This window comes from Anabrus simplex, chromosome 1 (genome assembly GCF_040414725.1).
Source record: "Anabrus simplex isolate iqAnaSimp1 chromosome 1, ASM4041472v1, whole genome shotgun sequence".
In the NCBI taxonomy this organism is placed as follows: Eukaryota; Metazoa; Arthropoda; class Insecta; order Orthoptera; family Tettigoniidae; genus Anabrus; species Anabrus simplex.
The window spans coordinates 1,007,550,925-1,007,573,029 of record NC_090265.1 but is presented as its reverse complement, the minus strand read 5'-3'; the positions used below and the strand labels follow the sequence as shown (position 1 = coordinate 1,007,573,029).

Genomic DNA, 22,105 nt, shown 5'->3' with positions numbered 1-22,105 from the left:
GAAACGCATGGATTTCAGCACTGTCGGTAGTCGTGAAGTTCATTTCCTTAAAATTTGAGGATCCAGTCCACTTTCGTACTAAATACCCACCATACATACACAACAAGAAAAAATTACCAACCGAGTTGGACATGTAGTTTGAGTTGCGCAGCTGTGTGCTTGCATTCGGGAGATGGTGAAACTTTAAACTAAATATTGCCAAGGTTACGTACAGTAGAAGCCTTTACAGTCCTCTCTCCGACACGCCTTCATAGCCAGCATGGATAATAATAATAATAATAATAATAATAATAATAATAATAATAATAATAATAATAATAATAATAATTCACAACTCAAGGATCAAAGTAGTTTATTTATTCAGGACTATTTCATAGTAAATTTTAATATCATTCATTTGAGTATTATTATCCCAATATTATTCTGAGGCAAATTCGCAGACATATGCCAGCTTCCATTCACAAGGTCCATCATGAAACTTCGCGTCTCTACTTGCATAACCGCAGTTTTGAGACGTGCTCTTCTCAGGTTGACCTCTATCCCAAATGGCGTATCCAGCTTTTTCCAGCGTGTCACCTGGAACAAAAATACTTATGGAGGCCTGGCAATTAAAACTATCTTCCTAGGACAGGTTACTTATTGAATATAAGCTCTAACTACTGACGGTCTCATTAGTTGCTCGACACTAATGTTATGATGTCAGATAATGCAGTTTCTTGTATCAGTATTTTCTGGTTTTGAATAGATATAATTCATTGGCATTACAAGAAATTTCATGGAATGTCTGCAAAATATTTTGATCTGAACACAGCTCCCCTGTGCCTTAATAAATTGTATTCTACAAAGTAAAGTGGAGATGATTAATGGCTCTCTGGTTTTCTATCACCTAGAGACAATTACCTGTAAGAAACATACATTAGGCAGTGACCCGAATGCGTCCACATTTATCGTGGTATTTAATGAAAACGGCGAACCTTCAATTAATGTGTCTAATGATCTCATTGGTTTATCCCTAAGGGATATAATCACCACATCTGCAAACCTGAGCTGGATTGGTGTAACGTTCTTCGCGTTTTTGGTATTGAAATCAAAGCAATATTTATTGATTACCTAACCAGTTATGGAGATGCGGGAAACCAATACAAAATCTCGTAGGGCAGTGTTGAGAGAGCTGGAAGATTAAGTGTATTCTTGTTGTTGAAATGAAATGGCGTAGCCTATAGCCTTTAGTGCTGGGAATGTCCGAGGACAATGTCGGCTCACCAGATGCAGGTCTTTTGATTTGACTCCCATAGGTGACCTGCACGTCTTGATGAGGATGAAATGATGATAAAGACGACACATACACTCAGTCCCCGATCCAGTGAAATTAAACAATTATGGTTAAAATTTGCGACCCTGCCGGGAATCGAACCAAAGGCAGCACGCTAACCATTTAGCCATGGAGCCGGACTTTTTGTTGTTGAGAACTACACACGCGTTGTCGAAAGATTTGCTGTGGGACTTTCCTACTTATGACCATTTTTCGATGGCTTGGTGAATTACAGTGATGTACCTACGCCGGGTTTTGTTAAGTGCAGGGTCATTAGTGCATTTTTTCAAAATCGACATTATCGGTATTTAAAATCGTGTATTATTATTATTATTATTATTATTATTATTATTATTATTATTATTATTATTATTATTAGCGTATTCTCCCAATAATGGAAGACGTTAAGCAAACAACTTAATCAAGCTTTCTTTGGGTTCTTCTTGTTCTTCCAATAGGCTTTCCCTCTCTCTGAGAAGGCTTGTTTACGTTCTTCCGACCATTTCGGTCTGCACTGTTTTTGCTTTGTTTGCTCTGATGTAACTTCCCACTTGTTGACTTTGTGTCTGAAGGTGTCTCTTTCTAAAATGTCTGTTGCACATATGTTTGCGTTTTTGAGGTCCTTTCAAAGTTCGTCCAGCCAAGGTGTTGAATTCTTAAGTGAGCTAACATAATTTAATATTCTTTTTGACAGTCGATTTTCTGGTTATTATTATTATTATTATTATTATTATTATTATTATTATTATTATTATTATTATTATTATTATTGCTTGTCCAACCTTTGTCCCGTTTCTCTACAGCGTCGGATATGAGGTGAGATTGATCTGTCGTGGCGGGGTTTTATGACCGGACGCCCTTCCTGAATCAAACTCATCGGAGGTGTTGATGAGATGAAATGAATGACGTGATATATGGTAGTAGGAAGGGAGAGAAGGAAACCGAAACTCCTGTCGAATAGCACCAAAGGGTCTGCTGAAAGCTTAACATATCTAACAGACGAATCGCCATCAACAGCGTCATATGCCCTCACTCCATATGAGAACTGGGGAAAGGTTTGGAATTTAATCCAGACTTTCGGCACGCAATCTAGTGATTATACATTGCATACCACCACCTCTCCTACTCTGCCGGCCAACATTCTACTGGTGAAAATCTTTCGACCAACGGGACTCGAACCACGGTGTCAGGCCATTTAGACTTTAACGCCTTAACGATCATGGTCACCAGGCGGGATTATTATTATTATTATTATTATTATTATTATTATTATTATTATTATTATTATTATTATTATTATTATTATTATTATTATTATTATATCACGTTATTATATATTTATTATTTTGTGTTCGAATAGAATATATTCGTAAATACGCTGTTAAAATCTTCTAAACGTACTTTTTCACTGCCTTAGGCTACAAGTTTTTAACATCTGTTTCATTTTGTACAATGAAAGTTATTGAGGCAGTGCCATATGCCATTAGGCTTTTCAATAATTATTATATATTGTAGTTAACGTTAATTCGTATGTACGATAGTTTTGACCCTTTACATTTACCGTAATATACCGTAACTCACCAAGATTGATGAATGAAACTGACATGATTAATCCATCCACTATGAAGATTCTATTTTAAAATATGAACTCCCAAATGCACAAAACATTAAATGAACTCAGGCTAATGAATGAAGACCACTTGACAATGCACAATGTTTCACATATGCACTGCAGAACTGTGAAAACGTTATGTTTCACAACAAGTAAGTTTATATGGTGTCAGCCTTATTTTAGTACGAGGTCGGTACCGGTATTGTTATTGTAAACGACACAGCTTTGATGCGCTCTTCTCTCTTCCAGTAGAAGAGGAGGAGTATTTATGCTTTGAGATCCACCGCACCAGTCACAGCACTGCCGCGTTCTAAGAATGCTGAATGACAGCTGCTTGTGACCCACGTTGAGTGATTTTCTGTACATATCGCAGTCCCAAGCACAAGGATTATATTACTGAAAAAGGGGAGGGTGGACTGTACCTTATTTCAATAGATTTTATTATTCTGATAATGAGAATTAGAGGAGAGAAAACGATTATGGATTTTTTAAAGATACCCAAACATAAATAGGCCCACATCAATTTAATTTTAATATAGGCTCAGTATTAAAAGTGGTTAACATTTCAAGGGGATTCAAACCCGGTAAATCCACCCCCACCCTTTTGCGTACTCCTCTGGTGAATTATGACATACGTGAGTCTGGTACAACTGATGCACGCATATAGTAGAATTTGGGTTACTTCCTCAATTTCGTTATTAAACCAAATAAAATATATAAAAATACTGTGATAATTATAAGTAATTTGTTCTCACATTACAAAGAATGAACAAATATAATGAAGGGATACCAAGAAAACCATTTAGAATTTTAATACTGTGCTTTAGTCATAAATGTTTTGCAAATATGAGCTTGAATGAATTGCCTTTTCCTACTGACAAACTCTATGGTTGCTAGACGATCTCCTTGTGTCACATTAGAACATTCACGATTATACCGGTTCATAGCACCAACTCGACGACGCAGCAAAAACACTCGAGAAAGTAATAATTGAAGCAGTCATCCCACAAAGAGAGAGGAAAGCAAAACCCTGGTTCGATGCTCAATGCTACAGGTAGAGACAATTCACACTGAGTCTCCTACAGCTTGCAAAACAAAACAATAGACCTCCTGATCTTCAGAAATACACAGAAACAAGAAGAAAATATAAAGAACTAATAAAAGAAAAGAAAGCCGCACATATAGATGATGAAGCCAGAAAAACGGCAGAAAATGCTATGAAAGATCCATACGTAGCACTCAGACGGAAGAAACCACAATATGCAAATGTCATAGGCATATCCAGGTGGGAGAAATACGAGCGATGGTCATTGCTTTGACGTTTTGTAAATGGAACGATGTGTCAGATACTTACATTATAACGTGCTTTAGATTTCCATCGTTCTCATTTGAGGTTTGGGTCTCACCGATAGCGTTGGCAGCCCTCAATATACGCCAATGATGTTGGTATTCATTTAATCAGACAAGGTAGATGAATTCCGTAAATTGTACGAGTATTTTAAGTTTTGAACCTAGACTAGAATTAAAGAAGTTAGGGCCTCTTCTACCGAACAAGAACAGAATGTTTATAAAAACTGAAAAACGTAAACTAGGAAGTTTAGTCCGGCACTTGTTATGTACTCCATCGAGAGATAGGTGTTGGCCTAAATCATACAACTCGACGTATCTCTCTTACGGTTGGGTTTACACGAAAATAGCTCATAGCCAATTTTTGCTATATATATATATATATATTTAAAATGCAGTGAAATATAAGGGAAATGTCAGTGAGAGGCATGTGGAAGTTAGTTCAGAAGCCGGTAACTAGCTGTATAGATTGCAAAGAGAGTTGCTGTGGAGATCGTTCCTCCAGCGTTTTAAAGGATTTGTACACCTGTCAGCAGGGCGCGTAGCCAAGGAGGTCGGGCGTAGTTACTGAAGGTTAGAACAATCCCTCCCCCATGGGGTTTTTACGAAAGAAAGTGAACAGAAGCTGGTAGTAAACAAGTGAATTTCGACTCAGTGTGTTGACTCTTTTGAATATTCACACAGACATGATCGTAAAACGGACAGATCTCTTGAATCTATTTTCCATTTTCTAAGAAGCCTCGAAAATTGGATTTCAGATCGTAATCTGAACATACCACTCGCTATGTGTCTCAGAATCTGGGAAACTATGTGAGAGGTGGACAAAACAATCATCATACACATGTTTGTCCTGTCAACGACGAGTACAAATACTACAGCGAGTCTCACTATAAATTACCACTACACTTGCGGAGAACTGTTCTATTAATGTCTTTCGAATGCATTCACACTCTATTTTCAGATTTTCATATCAACATGTCTGACTACAGATTTCCGCCATCATTGTTAGTCAGTTCTTGTAAATTTCTTTCAGTTATCAGTATAATTTCATGCGGTTTTTGCAATAACATGGAGCGAAGGAAATCATTTACTTACCAAGCAATGTAACATACTTTCCCTCTGTGTAACGGTCGTGAAAGCCGATGTGGGCGTAAACCTCTCTGGTTGCTCCCGGGATCTTAGGGTGTCTTGCAAAGAGAGTGCGAACTACATCGGCTTCTTGTTCTGAGTTGATGACTATGAGATGTGCTCCATCCAAACCACAGTTCTCCCGAGCCTGGTCCCATGTTACTGGAGTTGTGTACATCTTATAGTAGCCCAGTCCATTGATAACCTCGTAGCCATCTGGAGGAGAGGATCCGCTAACTGCAGAAAATGAAGAGGAATTTTATAATAATGAGATGCACATTCTATCGCAGACCTGATCCTGCTTAGTGCCAATGAGGCTAGTCTACCTGCATCTCGTTGGTCATCTCTTTAAGCTTTTATGTCTTAAGAACATTATATTGAATTCATGGGCCAAGATATCTCACAATACTACCATTCTGATGAATGTAAGTGATTGAACGAATATTTCATTGTTTAATAGTAAAGGAGCATTTTCTTCTTAACATACCAGTCCAATAAATTCAGAGACCACCGGTAGTGAAAATTAATTTAATTTGAAAACACGAGAAAAATAAAGTTATACACTAATATACTGATGTAGGCTTTTATACTGATGTATGTATTGTGACAGTTTCGATAGGCCGGATGGCTCGAATATATGAACCGAGTGGTATATCTTGGAGTTAGTGCTGTTTGCATTCACATTGACTTCACATGTGGACTTAGTAATCTTCTAATTAGTTGATCTGAGCCATATGACTTCATACTGGTGTCGGCGGGTAGGAACGAACCCGTTAGTGAAAGAAGGAAAGAAAGAAAGAAAGAAAGAAAGAAAGAAAGAAAGAAAGAAAGAAAGAAGGAAAGAAAAAAGAAAGAAAGAAACGCGCCTCGCGAGCGTACGATAAACCTGTAGACTATCATCGGCTGTATCCAACTTAGTAAACGACTAGTGATACTATTAAACAGCGTGCTGGAAAGGCAATGTGTGTTCCAATAATAGTAATTAGAATAATGATAATAATCAGAACATTTCTGAACATTATCTTGCGAGTAAAACAAATATGGGAACTTATTACAGTTGTGAATTTGACGAGGTTTCCGGTTGAGCACGCGTGCGCATGGCTTCAGGGACTCCAACTCGCCAGCTGATGTGAAAGTAGGTTACTGGGTCAGTGAGTCGCCGTACGTCAGTAGTCTTCGACACGCCATTCAGCGAAGGACTTGGTTCGATAGCAGACGGTGATACCTTATGCAGGATCTGAAGAAGTCGAACTTTGATTTAACGTAGTTGTATGCCCCGCAAATATATATCATTTGGGCTATTCTGTTTGTCAACGCACAAAATACAACAGACGAGTTTCCTACAGTATATATATTTTTGGACAATATTTCCAGGAATTGGTGGTGTGACAAATTTATTAATTTTTATTGTACCAGTTTCAGCTTCAAATCCAAGAAGAGGGCAGTTACAAATTTCATCATGGTGATGTTACATAACGCCGTGTGTGTGTGAGTGCTGTGATGCAGGCCTAAACTATGAGACCGTAGCTGACAGCAATGGGTTGAGAGGAAGGCACATATAATTGTACCATTGAGGACGACCAGCCATCCAGCATCATGAAGACATTGTAAAGCTAAGTCGACGCAATTGTATAATAATATCTGTTCTGTAGTGGGATAGTTATGTAGTTATAATTGGTAAATGGTCTTGCAGTTTGTTGCAGTTGTGTAGTTGTAGTATTTTGCCATATTGTAGTACCAATAGATTGACCGTCACATATTTATCTCCGTTAGATAGGTTTAATATAATACTGAATGGTATACGTGATTTTTAATTATGCTCGGTGAACCAGTTGGTAATAATTCTCATGGTTTCATCTTATAAATTCATTATAGCCACGATTGGTGGAGAATGATGTTAGAATATTCGAGTACAAAGATCAGATTTTATGGATGTACTGTCATCGCACTGAAGCGGATTATACTTGCATATGTTATCCGCTGGAATATAATGGTGTGTGATCTTTGAACTTAAGTCTTGAAAAATGATTTTGTTACTTTGAATCAGAACCCGTGTATGTAAATGCAGAGTAGAGGTAGTTAAATCGAGACTCGAGAACCGGTAGATGGATTGGATCTTCGAGAATTACATACGCGTAGGACTTGTTGCGTGATGCTATTGTAATGAAATTTTGACATCCCGGGGTGGATCACAAATGTATCGCCGTGTAATATGGGTTTTATTATAGATTTTACTATTATTAATGTGATAATTTTGTATCTTCGAGAGAGATTAGATTGTAGTGCATAATTGATGTATTTCTTCGAGAATAGAGTCACGCCATGATTATAGAAAATGATTGATGAGGCATATGATAATTAGGTATTGTAATATGGTGAATATTTGCGTGATTTTGGATAATGAGTCTGCGTATATCTGAGTTTGACTATGTCTTCGATGAATTATGTCTAATTAGGTTCTATCCCGAGTTCTCCGTAATTTGTAACTGTAATGTTTGCGTTAACTTACAGTGGTTTTGGAACAATCTTCGAGACCTTGCCCGAATTCGAGACCTTTCCCGAATGTTCGAGGACTTTCATTCGGGTCATCTGCCTGAATATTAGAAACTTTCAGGTACACTTAACTATGATCGGATTATTCAATGGTATTCGGACGCTATGATCATCTTCCGTGTAGCCAAATGTGTAGATATTGTAATATATTTTGTATATTTTAGTGTAACGTAATATTATAATTATGGTTATGGTAGTTTGAGTTCACCTTTTATCTTATTGTCTCAGTCGTTGTTATACTATGTGGGCAGTGTTACATTCTATGATATTCGCATCCAAGATTTGTGATGTGGCGTTTCAGGAGTTAGATTTTGTGTTAGGCAGACCATTTGAAATTACTATCATGATATTTCCAGACTTTGGTTCATTTATTTAATTTCGCTAATTCAGTAAGCGACTGGTAACTGAACAGATAATTATTTCGTTGAGTCGATTAAGTTTAAAGAGAAATTCTAGCATCAAATTATGTCATGGTAAAATTTAAACTCTGGGTAAATAATTGAAAACTTAAATGTGATTATCGTACAAAGTTTTATTTTTTATTTTTTAAAATATTTCAGAGTGGATCATCAGAACCCAGAGCTTTTATTTAATTTAATTAAATCTGTTTACTTGAACAAAATTATCGATATAAATATGTAACTGTGATTTGTTAGGGTAAGATAGAGTGAAAAATCATGTACCACCCCATTTGATTTATTTTGTTTGTACGTCAAGAGCTGCATTTTAAATTATATTAGCGATCATTTTCACAGTTATAGTTATTAAAGGATGACAATCTGAGATTTTTGTTAATAAATCATGCCACATGTGAATTTTACTTTGCATTTTCTTTATTATATGCCACAATTTAAATTCATTTTCCTATGCATGCCACACCCTTAGTTATTTTACTTGGGCGACCTATTTGCGAACTGAGCACCCCTGAGGTGTCTCAGTGTTCTCCGGCTGTTGACTAGTATTAACGGGTACAGTATGTATGTATGTGTGTGTGTGTGTGTGTGTGTGTGTGTGTGTGTGTGTGTGTGTGTGTGTGTGTGTGTGTGTGTGTGTGTTGAGTGCTCACCCCAAAGAGTGATTGGAACCTCAACAACTCCGCTATCAGTTCTCATAGATGGCCTAGGCATCACGGTAGAGGTGTTATACGGAAATAAGGAATGAGATTATTTCCAGTTGCTTTCCTCACGAGTCATAAGTTACTATTACATATCAGTCTGCCAAACCCACTGAAATGCACGCACCAACTAACCTATGAGTGACAATGTCACACCATTCACAACAGGGACTGGCTGCATTATAGGCATACTGATGCCTGGCCTAATATCCTGAAAAACGATAAGCCTGTTGAAAATTATAATTTGTCTCTACTCTTCAAACTTTTGTCCCATACTTTGTATTTATCTCGTATTATGTATACAACAGTCAAAAATAGAGTCAGTTTGATTTATTTTTGCCTGTACGGCTTTCTGGGAAATCGGCGCACAGAATTTCAAGTTTTTAATTGTTAGCCGGCTCGGTTTTCCCTTGGTGGATGGAATTTACACCATCAGAATGTTAGACGGCAGGGTAGAAGAGGTGGTGGTATACAATTACTAATCCCTAGATTGCGTGCCCAGAGCCTAGATTCAATTACAAACCTCTCCGCATTGTTCATATTGTACCCTTACCATTGACAGGACTCCAGTGTCATGAGCTTACACTCATGAAGTATTATCTAAGGAAGTGGTTGCAGCTCGCTGTAGTCACATCGTCTTCTGATTGGCAAGGTATAGAGGAGGATATTAACTACTTGAAATGAAAGAAAGAATTTCCTAAATTGGGATGTTTAACCAAAAAAAGTCATAAAGATGAAGAGCAAATTAAAATAAATTATGACATGTCGATAAAAAGACACCATCAGAGTAAATTCTGTGAAATTAAACGTTCCCATTACATTGGTCTAGCCTAGTTAATGGCTTTATAAAGTTGACATTTACTAAACGAAAAAATAATGAAAAAGCAGGAAAACACGAACCTGAAAACTAGTTGGTTTCAAGTTAACCATATTAACTTTGAGCCCAATAGCACTCAAAAATAAAATAAGAAACAGCACATGCTATGATGACAGAAGGAAAGTATCTACTCCCTTAAGCTAACATCCGCAACGAAATAATGACCATCACTAACAGTTTATATGAAACGCGAAAGGAAAATGCACTAATATAAAATCTGGAAACCATATACCAGTGGTCAAAGTCAATCACCCTTCCATGGAATTTCATTGTATAGGAACTAAATATGTCAAGCCAGGTCATCCGACCTAACTATGAGGGAATACCGAGCTGACTAGGTTACAACACACGAAACCATCGTCCTGGATCGAACCCTTGCCCCCTGCAACAATGCGCATACATTTAAATAAAACCTCAAGAAAAATATAAACCCTTAAAAATAACGGAAAGTAATCACAACCATGTCAAATGACTGTCCCAGTTGTATCGGGTATAGCATCCATCTAGCTATGGCTGAAATTCCATTCTAATGAAGTCACACCACCGTCATTACAGATTGTCTTTCAAATATCAAACCACCAGGCAAGTTGGCCGTGCGGTCAGGGGCACGCGGCTGTGAGCTTGCATCCGGGAAATAGTGGGTTCGAATCCCACCGTCGGCAGCCTTGAAAATGGTTTTCCGTTGTTTCCCATTTTCACACCAGACAAATGCTGGGGCTGTACCTTACTTAAGGCCACGGCCACTTCCTTCCAACTCCTAGGCCTTTCCTATCCCATCGTCGCCATAAGACCTATCTGTATCTGCAACTAGCAAAAAATATCAAACCCCACCTTCGCTAGGACAGGTCATACTTACAAATTGATCCGACCTGTGTAGCTGATGTTATTACTGATAATCAAAGACACCTCCAATGTCGGTTTTTACCGGTACTCATGAATATCATCCAAACACACCGCTACTGACGAAAAATGTAAATAATAAAAATGAATTCACTCTTTTACAAAACAAGAAATGTGTCATATAGCCGCATAAAAACCATTGCTATACCTTTATTCAGAAAACTAGGGTTATCCTACAGCTTTCCCAGACGAAAAAATAACAGTGAACAATGCATGAACTTAAATATCATTAAAAAGTGAGGCAAGATATTTATAACACGATCTTCTCATCAACTCCGTAAATTCAAATCATTGAGGCCACAGAACGGTATATTTCAAATAAAGTTCGCTTGAAAATCAATGAGCAAGTTTCGCAGAACATACAATTCTACGTGGCATCCGAACCAATAGACAAACTTCACAAGGTCACTTCTGACTCTAACAAATATCACATGTGCCCTCTAGGCTAAACCATGGATCTAAAACTGGTATACACACAGTACCAAGCACACGGCAATGCCAATATCGTGTACACACATATACATCTAGAGGGAACTAAACCAATACCTGGATACATTCCACTCACTGGAACAAAATACTACTGTGACTGAAGCAACGAGAATATAATAGCATAGAGATGAGAGTTAATAATAAATTTTTGTTCCAAGACAGATGGCCCCTTGTACTTTCAGTCCGCAATCAGAGATTGCGCAGCAATGCGCACTGTGTGCAATATCTTACTACTATTATCAACATATAGCGCAGAGGAGAGACTTACGCCGTAGTGACGCGCATCCAGTTTTCCCTCCCTCCCCTCACCTTTTATACTATTCCCCCCTCCTCCAATACACCCCCCTCACCTACTATGACGATTATAATGCAGTTCTACTATTTCCATTCCCAGTATTATCATTAATATATTTTCAAGTATTTGCTATGTCCTAAATAATTGTAATGATCTGATACCCTTAGTTCGTATGGCATACTATGTTATTGAGAGCATAGTCTCACACAACAAAGTAGCTTTACCTTGAAATGAATGAATGACACATTACCACAAATCTGTATTATGACAAATAATAAATTCTTTCAAAAGCAAGACAGCAGAGCATAGCATACCGTACGCAGGATATGGATATCACATCAGTATCCAAGTACCACATGAAAATAAACATAATAAAGTGCACTGAGGCAGGAAATATGTATATATATATATATAAAACATTAATAGAAACATTCAGCTTCCAGCCCCTGAGATGTACTCAAACAGCAAATACAGGATTTCAGGATGACTGGCGAAGATATATTTCTAATAAACAAGCACAAGGATCAAAGATTTACAGTACAAGTATATACGCAGTTGGAATTCAAACAACACAAATACTGCAGCATCACGGGAACTATCGCATAAAATCGACATTCATTCGAACAAAGTTAATCTATTTGGTAAAGTCGTATTCAGTGCAATCCAGCGATATTATCTCAATAATAATTGACGTTATGCGACTGATTCTTGGTCAGAAGGCCCCATTGATTGAGGTTAAAATACTTCACTTCGAGGCAAACAGCCTTTAATTGCAAAAATCACTGTTTCCATGCCCACTTGCCTACAACTATCTACACGTTGTGAATGACCTCCAGCGCCATCTAAAAATTAGGACTGGAACTACCTGAAGCCAGCTACAGATTGGAACCATAAGCCCCATCAGACTTTCACCGGGGTGGTCTGAAGTCAGCTGATACTCTACCACGTAACACAAATGCCAATCACAATTCTGCCAAAAGTACAACTACGCTGAGAATCTTAGGCCTCAATTACCTCAAAATATGACGAAAATCTAAAAAATAATGACTAACATGACACTTTACACTCCGGAACAAACGTACGCAAAATTGAATAACCAAAATTCTCAAAGAAATGACACACTTGACATTCGTGAAACAATATTATTATTATTATTATTATTATTATTATTATTATTATTATTATTATTATTATTATTATTATTATTATTATTATTATTACGGAAATATCGCGGACTACAGAGGTGTAAGAAGGTATGGGCGTGAATGGATGGACAGATACAAGATGAGAGCGTAATTTAAAACACTAAAATTTGAAATTCTGTTTCTTTACTTTTTTTGACTTCAAACTTTGACAATTAATCTGAACGAACAACAGCAAATAATAGTTAAATGGAATAATGACTTGAAGTCAGTAATCAGCTACCATGAAGAAGATTTTCGATACAAAGGTTTACAAATGACTGAGCATGCTAGCTCTAAATGTACATAATTTCAAAAAGCATTTTTGCTCCACACAATTATACTATAGGAGACTGAGCTCCAAAATTTACAACAGTTCAGTCTCTCAAAAGTACAAGTTCCTTATCCGAATTTTACACTAGATCACTTCGGAAACAGTATTTACTGTCATTTCTGCTCGACAGTCTGATCCACACTGGTCTATAAATAACTAAAATTTAAACGAGGGCAATAAGTGTACAAAGAAAAAAGGTTAAGAGAATCGGCCATTAACAAAATGATAGGAGGCGAAACACTTGCACTCTTCTTGAAACCTTTTGGAAAACACTTATTATATGCGCTTATGGCCCGTAGTTACAGGCTAAGCCTATACTACAGAGGGTGAATCGATGGAGAAATATTAAATTCCAAAAGAGAGTAAAAAATTTTGAGTTTTAGAAAATCATAGTCACTCCCATACCAAGTTGAATGGGAATAAATAGAGGGTGAACACTCTTTATTCATTAAGTTACATCTTTCCCAGCAGTCCTTAGACTTGCCTGAAAATTTACATTTAAACGGCGACATTAAAGTTTAGAAATTTACATTAAGAAAGACTTTTGAAACCTTCTCCTCAAGTTGACTTTCTGGAGCTATCACATATTTAAAATATGTCTGCCATTACCTTGAGCTGGTGGACCTTCCGGCGACGGGAAAGACTGCCTCTGACTCCACTTACGCCATATGCACTCCAGACTGGAGCGACGAAGAAGACAAAATGACCCAAAAGCGCCCAGCTTATATAGCAGAGGGGAAAAGTCCAGAACACTCTGTACACACCCACAAAAATATTTACCAACATTTCTGATTGGCTGGTAACATACAGAAGAAGGTAGCCTTAGAAGTGGTGACACCATCAGCAAAAAAGTATACAAACACTTCAGTTTAACAAACATATAGAATAGAGTTTTCCCTTGAAAATTAATTGTCCGTTCTCCCGCCAGATGGGGCACATAAGTCGATAGTAGAGACATCTGAATATTAAAGGTTCAAATTTCTCTAAATACACAGTTTCAGATTTATAACACAGATGACCTTCTAGCGGGTGCGCAGTTCAAATGAATGGAGGTGTACCTCCGGTACAATTATTATTATTATTATTATTATTATTATTATTATTATTATTATTATTATTATTATTATTATTATTATTATTATTATTATTATTATTATTATTATTATTATTATTAAATTCCCCACTTTAATTTTCTATGGACGTTATCTTCAAAACACAAATGAACAAACTGTTGGATACTATAATACACGAATGCGACTCCCGCACTACGCCAATACATTATTTTACATGCCCACAGGTTCTTCGAATCCTCAGAAAACGAGGTCTGCTTTAATATAAAATGAAAATGGCATTACTCAGCCGCAAATAAAACGAAACATAACAGAGCATTATAACTCTAAATATATACATTTTAGATTTGATTAACCTTTCGATGTGGCTCCTCGCCTGGTCGCCATTACGCCAGCAATCCCGTTGGAATTTATCTCTGCATGTTAACCATTTGAAGGGATACGCTTAATACACTGATTCTCGGCTCTACACGAGTCATTTCTATTGCTAAAATTATACAAACTTTTTAATAACAATTTTTATAGGATACATACTATTAGACACAGAAGAAAAAGAAACACTTTCTCAGGCACATGGATTCGCGCTAATCTCGCACACGTATTATATTGCAATGTTATCACGCGCGCGGCCCGTAATTGCAGACATCTTACTTTCGTCCTCCGCAATTTCAGACAGCCCGTTCCAGTTAGTTCCACCAGGTGTTTTCTTTCAAATTCTCCTCTGCTTCCAGGTAAAACAAATGTTACCGTATCAAGCGAGTTGGCCGTGCGGTTACGGGCGTGCAGCTGTGAGCTTGCATTCGGGAGATGGCGGGTTCGAACTGCAATGTCGGTAGTCCTGAAGATGGTGTTCCGTGGTTTCCCATTTTCACACCAGGCAAATGCTGGGGCTGTACCTTAATTAAGACCACGGTCGCTTCCTTCTCAGTCTGAGAATGTCTGGCTACACATTATAAAATTCACCTTCACAGTCTTTAATATTTTCTACACAGATGAGCGATCTCAGTTCGAGCCTCCTAGTTTTGAAATTTACATTACTCACATTATGTTCACTTGGTTCGCAGATCACAGTACTGATAATTGCGGTTATCGACTCCTTACTAGTATTATTGATTCGCACTTAGTCCATAAAATTTCTAAGTTCGTATTCTGACACAGACCGTCGTGGACCGTGCCCACGGGACAGCGGTAGAAGCAATGGTCGCTTCCCATACTCTCAAGCTTAAGTAACCTACAGTCTGGGCGCCAAAATTCCGGCGTAATTCTGCGGTGACCAGGTTCCTTTTCTGAACCCGTAGGATTTCATTACTTGAAATTAGCTGGTTTTGCTCCAAAAATTCACGCCATCGAACTGATGTTAGACACACAATTTTCCGTAGCAGGTTTCTGGTAAAATCCCCTGGGCTTGGGTAGATCTATTTCTTCATCCGGAGACACACTGGTCATGTTTCATACAAGCGCTGTGTCGCTAGCCTTGAAAACACCTGGAACGCCACGCACGGTCTTAAGTTTGCACAAGTCTTATTTTTACTTGTTTTTATAATCCAGGAAAATCGCTATGAATGTTACTGTTATGCCGTTTTAATTTCAACTCTGAATATTCTCGAGCATTTGTTTCGTGTAAAAATGAGGAAAAAACGGACAACCATCTTCAGGGCTGCCGACAGTGGGGGTGGAACCCATCATCTCCCGAATGCAAGCTCACAGCTATGCGACTCAAAGCGCATAGCCAACTCGTTCGGTTGTCACATTTTCCACTCTAGAACCTTGTATTGAATTCATAGCTTGAGACATTATCCAATTAGCTTCAGCTCGCATCATTTTCTCTGATTCTCTGCTTTCCGAACGAACTAGTGAATCTTTGAACGATAGAATGGAGTTTACATTTGTGGAGTTAAGCCGCAAAATATAATAAGGAAGTCGAAGAACATCACTGAGTTTGTTCGGATAAAGTAAACTAACATTCATTATCACTGAAAGGACAGTGTTTAGCTTAACAAATAATATCGATTACCCTTTTCTAGTTTACACGCAGTACTCCATAATTGTTATTGAATATTTAAAAAGTTATATATGAAAACTATTGTTATAAAACTTTACATCAGGATTGAAGTTACTACATTAAAACTGAAATCTGTCTGAATAAATAATAAAATAATTAATAACCACTGCAATATGATTAAAATAATAAAAATGAATAAATAAAATTATCGCCTCACGCTTGGGCGTCAATTGAAATATATATTATGAATAAATAACTTAAATACATAATAAAATAATTAAAGTAAATAAATTACCGGACGAGTTGGGCGTGCGGTCAGGGGCGCGCGGCTGTGAGCTTGCATCCGGGAAATAGTGAGTTCGAATCCCACTGTCGGCAGCCCTGAAAATGGTTTCCCGTGGTTTCCCATTTTCACACCAGGCAAATGCTGGGGCTGTACCTTAATTAGGGCCAATGCCGTTCCTTCCCACTCCAAGCCCTTTTCTATCCCATCGTCGCCATAAGACGTGTCTTTGTGCGACGTAAAGCAACTAGCAAAAAATATATAAATAAATTAATAAAAATAATATTTCGAAATGTTCGTAGTATGTGCGCCAGAGTTCGCCATAAAGGGTCCCTCGAATTTTGATAAAGGATGATAATTCTCTGTCCCAGGGCGTGTACATAAAGCTGTGTACTGGTACATCTGCTTCAGGTCTTACCTAACCTTCTGAAAACGACTAAATAGGTAGTAACTGCACCTAGGTTCATAAATAACTCCACTGATTCTAAAACAACTAACTATATCCTGAATAACATCCGTGCATGACCAACTCATCAACACAACAAAATATACATAAAATACACTCACAAAATACCACTGGAAGACTCCAAATATACAAAAACAACAACAGTGAGAAACCAAAAGCGAGGACCAAGCTGCAAATTGTAGTCAGACCGATGATAATTAATTACAACGCATATGAGTACACTTCACTGTCTCTGTATATCAACACAACATGCACATTCTCATTATTGGCACTTGTTATATCACAATGAGACTGTACCTTATAATTCTGTATTCACTGATTCAAACACTTGGTTTAAAGATACATTCACTTCGGACAACACACGCTTGTCGTTCCAAAACATAAATTCTGGAAAGTCTGAGATAGAGTATCCCATAGCCTTCACCAACATATAATACCCAGCCACCACAAGTGATGCATTACCAAGTGCCTAAGAATTCCACAGTTGTTGCTTATTACCACACTTCACATTCCACAAACATTACCAGACTACGTTCCACCAAAATTACATCTCCTCTTCCTACTAAAGTTTGAAGTCCAGTCCACTACTGAAATTTGAAGTCAAGTCCACTCCAACAAAGTTTGAAGTCAAGTCTTCCTCCGCCTTTTTTTTTTCGGGGGGGGGGGGGCGAAGCCCGCTCCCCCCGCGTGACCAACGACTCAATCTACATGGCCTCCGACATGCTATTATTTCTAAGAAGAAGAAAGAGATAGCAGGGAGGAGTGGGAAGTGATACAAGGAGTATCTGCCGGTTTCCGAGTCAGACTCGCTACCACGGCAAGAGTTTATGTTAGGTATATGGTGTTGAAGTATGGTATTGAAGGGTCAGGGAAAAACCACATAGGCAGAAAGAAGAAAGAGCCTACATGTAAAACCTGACATCTTTTGATAGCACATGCAAGGATGTGGGCTGGAAAAAGACCAGAGGTTGTGTTAGTTAGGAACAGGTAACATGCACAAAACATAAACCAATTCCTCGCCATTCCATCGCCTGGGGATCAGTCCGTCTGGGCACTGCTGGGACTAGCGCGGTCCTTGCCGGCTGCGGAGCCATGCGTCGAGTACCACTAGGGCCTGTCGCACGGCTCCACCTCCTTGGGGTACCTCGTACCCAGTCTCCGATCCCGGAGAATGAGGCCAAGCCCGCCGAGGCGGGGGCCTCCTGGAATGGGGTGGGTCATGGCGCCGGGCCTCCCTCCTCTCTGCCCGCGCCATGGCCCTGTAGACTGGGCAACTGCGGTGGGAGGCCGGGTGGCCCCCGCGCAATTGGCGCACACCGGCGCCTCCTTAAGTGTTGCGCAGGCCGCGTAGTGGTGATCACCACCACAGCGGTTGCACTTCACTTGGAGTCCACAGCTAACTTGACGGTGGCCCCACCTCAGGCAGCGGAAACACTGCAAGAGCTGCTGAGGGGGACGTTTTACTCTCACCTGACTGCCGCTACCCGCTGAGGTCCTCTCCTGATTGGTTCCTCGGTTGACTGCTGTCCTGGGAGCAGTCTTGGGTTGCGGCTGGGCGGCCCTCTCCTGGTGGGCCGGCGTCGCCTTCTGCTTCGTGGTCCGGCGTCGTCTTCTTCTTCTTCTTCTTCCCGGGCGTGTCTTCTCGGCAGGGGAATAGGCCTCGTCCTGGTGACGCTCCTCCCGGCCTGGTGACCCCAGGGTAGCTGATGGCTCCGCTGCGTCGCCGTCTTCTTCCTTCTCCTGGCTGGCGGCGGCGGCGTCGGTCGGTGCTAACGCTTGACTGCGTTCCCTGTCCTGTGGGGCGCACATCGAGGTCTGCAGCTCGATAGACGTGCTGGCAGGCTGGGCCTGGACAGCAGCCTCAGAACGCCAGGGGGCGTCCTCCTCCACTGAAGTCGCACAGTCGCGGTGCCAGAGGGCGTCATGCCCCACCTCCGTGGTGGCGTCGCTGGTCGCCGGCTGGGTGGCCAGGACTAGGTCGGTGTTAACCGCCCTATTCCTTAGCCTCCTCGGCGTCTCCCTGGTCTCCGTCGCGGCCCTGACTGCGCCGGTGTTCATCCCTGGTACTCCGTCCCTCCCTGGTAGACGGATGACCTGGAACAGAGAAGAAAGCTCCCTCTCTGCGTCGCGCATCCGCTCCTGGTCGTGATGCCTGATGATGAGGCCTCCTGGTAGGAAGCTCTCGACGGCCATGGTTGTCGAGATGATCCTGCCTCCTCGGCGAGGGCGCCGCATTCTGTCCAGGACGAGGCCCCGTTCAGAAGTTACAGGGCGCCCCGGCCTGTAGTACACGAGCAGCGCTTCGTGCGCCGGGTCGGTGTAGCCTTCGGAGAAGAAGAAGCCGTTAGGGGGGGTCACACCCGTCCCTGTAAGGCTCCGGCTCCTCCTGCGGCAGCTCCGGCTCGGGTGCCGGGGTCTCCGGCACAGGTTCCAGCGTCTGCGGCTCCGTGTTGCTCTCCGGTGTCATGCCGGTGAAGAGATCTCGGAGCAAGTGCCCGATCGCCACCACCCGTTCCTGGGTTGTCATCGTATCCGCCTGGTTGTCCATCCTGGTCCTCCTGTAACAAACTCTGAAAGAGAAAGAGCGAGCACTGAGAAGTGCTCAGCTCAGACAAATGCTCTTCCGAAATCGTACTAATAAGTACCGCTGCCTGGTTAGCACTAGAAGTACTGAGCGCCTGGCAAGGAGAGAGAGAGCGCAGCGGGAGGCACGTACGTCCTTTCACTTCGGCAGTCACCTCGTCCTTGTCTTCCTCCGCCGTTTTCACACATGCCTATATAGACCTCAGCTTCCCCTTACTCTCACATGATACGTCTAGACTGATCCTGGCCAGCCAATCATGAGTAGAAGATCCTCTTGTCATTCCAAGACCACGCCCTTAACCACTTCCGGATCCCAAGACAATAACAGAATCAACGGACTTTGGGTGGTTGTTCCACATGCCTCATACAAAGTTTCCGAGTTGTTAATAGCATAGTTTTCCCATCCGTTTGCACAAAACAAATTACTCATATCATATATCGAAACCTTTCAACTTAAAATATTCAGAATAGATATATACAAATGAATTAATAATAATAATAATAATAATAATAATAATAATAATAATAATAATAATGACAATATCTCTTACTTCTGAATACAGTGTGAGAGTGCGATATATGTACTATCACAAAACAAACTAGAAACTAAGACCAACCTGTCACTATAGCAGTCAAATGAACGCACTTAGCTTCTCTACATGCTGCTACTCCGTGTTCCATTTCGAGATTCACTTGTTTTGGCTTTCTTACTTGATCTGAATCCAAGGTCAGCATGTCTACCTGAAAAGCGAAACAGTTTACTTAAGATGTGTAAGCCATAACCAACTTTTATCATACAAATCTGAAACCTATGAGAATGAGATTGATTTTTTGCGCGAGAACATCTACTTTTCTTTCGTATTCTGAGAGAAGTACATCACTAAAATGTTTACTAGTAGTTAGCATCCAGTAAAATGTTCGTTGTTACACGTGAATTTACATATCCACTGGGCATATAACTCAAAACGGTCCTGCTCAGACTTCTTGGTGAGATGCTATTACTTCGAGTTGCATCTTCCCTGGTTGCTTAGTTTTATCTCAGGAACTATTCATGGAATCATAAGTGTATCTAGACAGAATGATGAGAACAATGTTATAATTTATGTTTTTTAACGTTAAACAAATGGTACAGCTAAAACACGTTTCTTCTTGTTATTCGAATGCCTTGTTTTCAATGGACATTGATGATCATTTTGCTTCATAAGACTTTGTTGGTTCTGCTTCCAGTTAAAGCGACTGATGTCAAATCGGACCATTGGCGTATGTTCTTCGGTCATGAAGCTCGTCTTCTTCCAGCTCCTCTTTGGCATTCTATTTCCCCTTCAGTAAACAGGCTGGGGAGGTATTTCTTATTCCACATTGTATGGCCGTTTTCCTTTCAGTTTTTATAGATTCCTCTTCTTTATTCGTACGACGCATTATGTTTAATTTGAGACATGGTATATCCATAATACACGAAGCATACAGTGATAACACCATAGCTCAAGTGCTTCCTCAGTAAGCGTCCATGCTTCCATTCCGCAATAAAGAACCGAAAAAATATAACGATTGAATCTCAAAATTCTGGTTCTGAGATGGAAATAACGTTGTAAGTTGCACAAAACCTTTTTCGAGTTTGCCGAATGAATAGTTAGTTTTAGGTCTCAAAATAATCGACGAATCAATCACATTTGAGCCTAAAGTCAATGCGGCATATCAAATACACGTTTTTCTCCATTCTTCAATTCTGTGGAGTTCGTATGTAGAACTATGGGTCATTATCAGGGATGTATTTTCCTTTCATGCAAGGTATTCATTGGATGCGTTACGATAGCGCAAAGAACTGTCTGAAGTATTTTAGGTTGTTTCAAGTCAAGTATTAAAAATTTCATCTCTCAGAAGTTCAAAAGTTCCCCGCAACTGTACTAGTTCTGCTGCTTGACTACGTATGTTGCTGGTGTAGTCTTGCCATCTATTCCACTCTAGACAGAAAGAGAGAGCAAATAGAGAAGTTAAGGGTGTAAGGTATTCAATCTTAAAATTGCATTCGGTGGCCAAGTTCTGAATCCCTCCGAATGATGTCGCTGCAATTAAAACTTGGTCAGACTTCGTCACCACACACGTGCTACCCTCTGCCATCTGTTATCAACTTGGAGAAAGTCGGCATATGCAAGTTTACAACGAATGGGGTTTACGGATTACCCCCTGGTGAGAACCCAACGTGACGAAAGTGACCAACGCCATTGGGGTGATTTACCTCCAGTGCTTGAGTAGTGGCTGACTAGGGAGTTAATTCATTGTGTAGTTTGTTGATTAGTGAGTTCATTCTTTGTGTGCTGTCCCTGTGCTATTCCTCGTGTTCGGTGTTTTATTCTGTTTTGTGCGTTGTAGTATTAACGATGGATGAGTCTAAAACGGATATAATTGTAAATTTGTTTGAAAAGTCATGTACAGTAGATAGATAGATAGATAGATAGACAGATCATCAACACGTTGTTTGCCCAATTATAGTTGATTCAATAAAACAGTATATACAACAAATAGGTACACTTTAAAAAATAACACTAATTTCCTAAAATA

General features: G+C 39.8%; 1 protein-coding gene across 1 annotated transcript in view; it reads right to left on the bottom strand.

Annotated features, from left to right (window-relative positions):
- Nucleotides 1–335: 335 nt before the first annotated feature.
- Nucleotides 336–22,105, bottom strand: part of LOC136875602 (hemolymph lipopolysaccharide-binding protein) — a 38,319-nt gene continuing 16,549 nt past the window's right edge. Inside the window, exons 3-5 of the mRNA XM_067149144.2 lie at nt 20,164–20,287; nt 5,367–5,636; nt 336–576 (exon numbers count right to left, since the gene is read on the bottom strand). Coding sequence (XP_067005245.2) covers nt 419–576; nt 5,367–5,636; nt 20,164–20,287 — 552 coding nt within the window. The 3' untranslated portion in view covers nt 336–418. The remainder of the gene's footprint in view (nt 577–5,366; nt 5,637–20,163; nt 20,288–22,105) is intronic.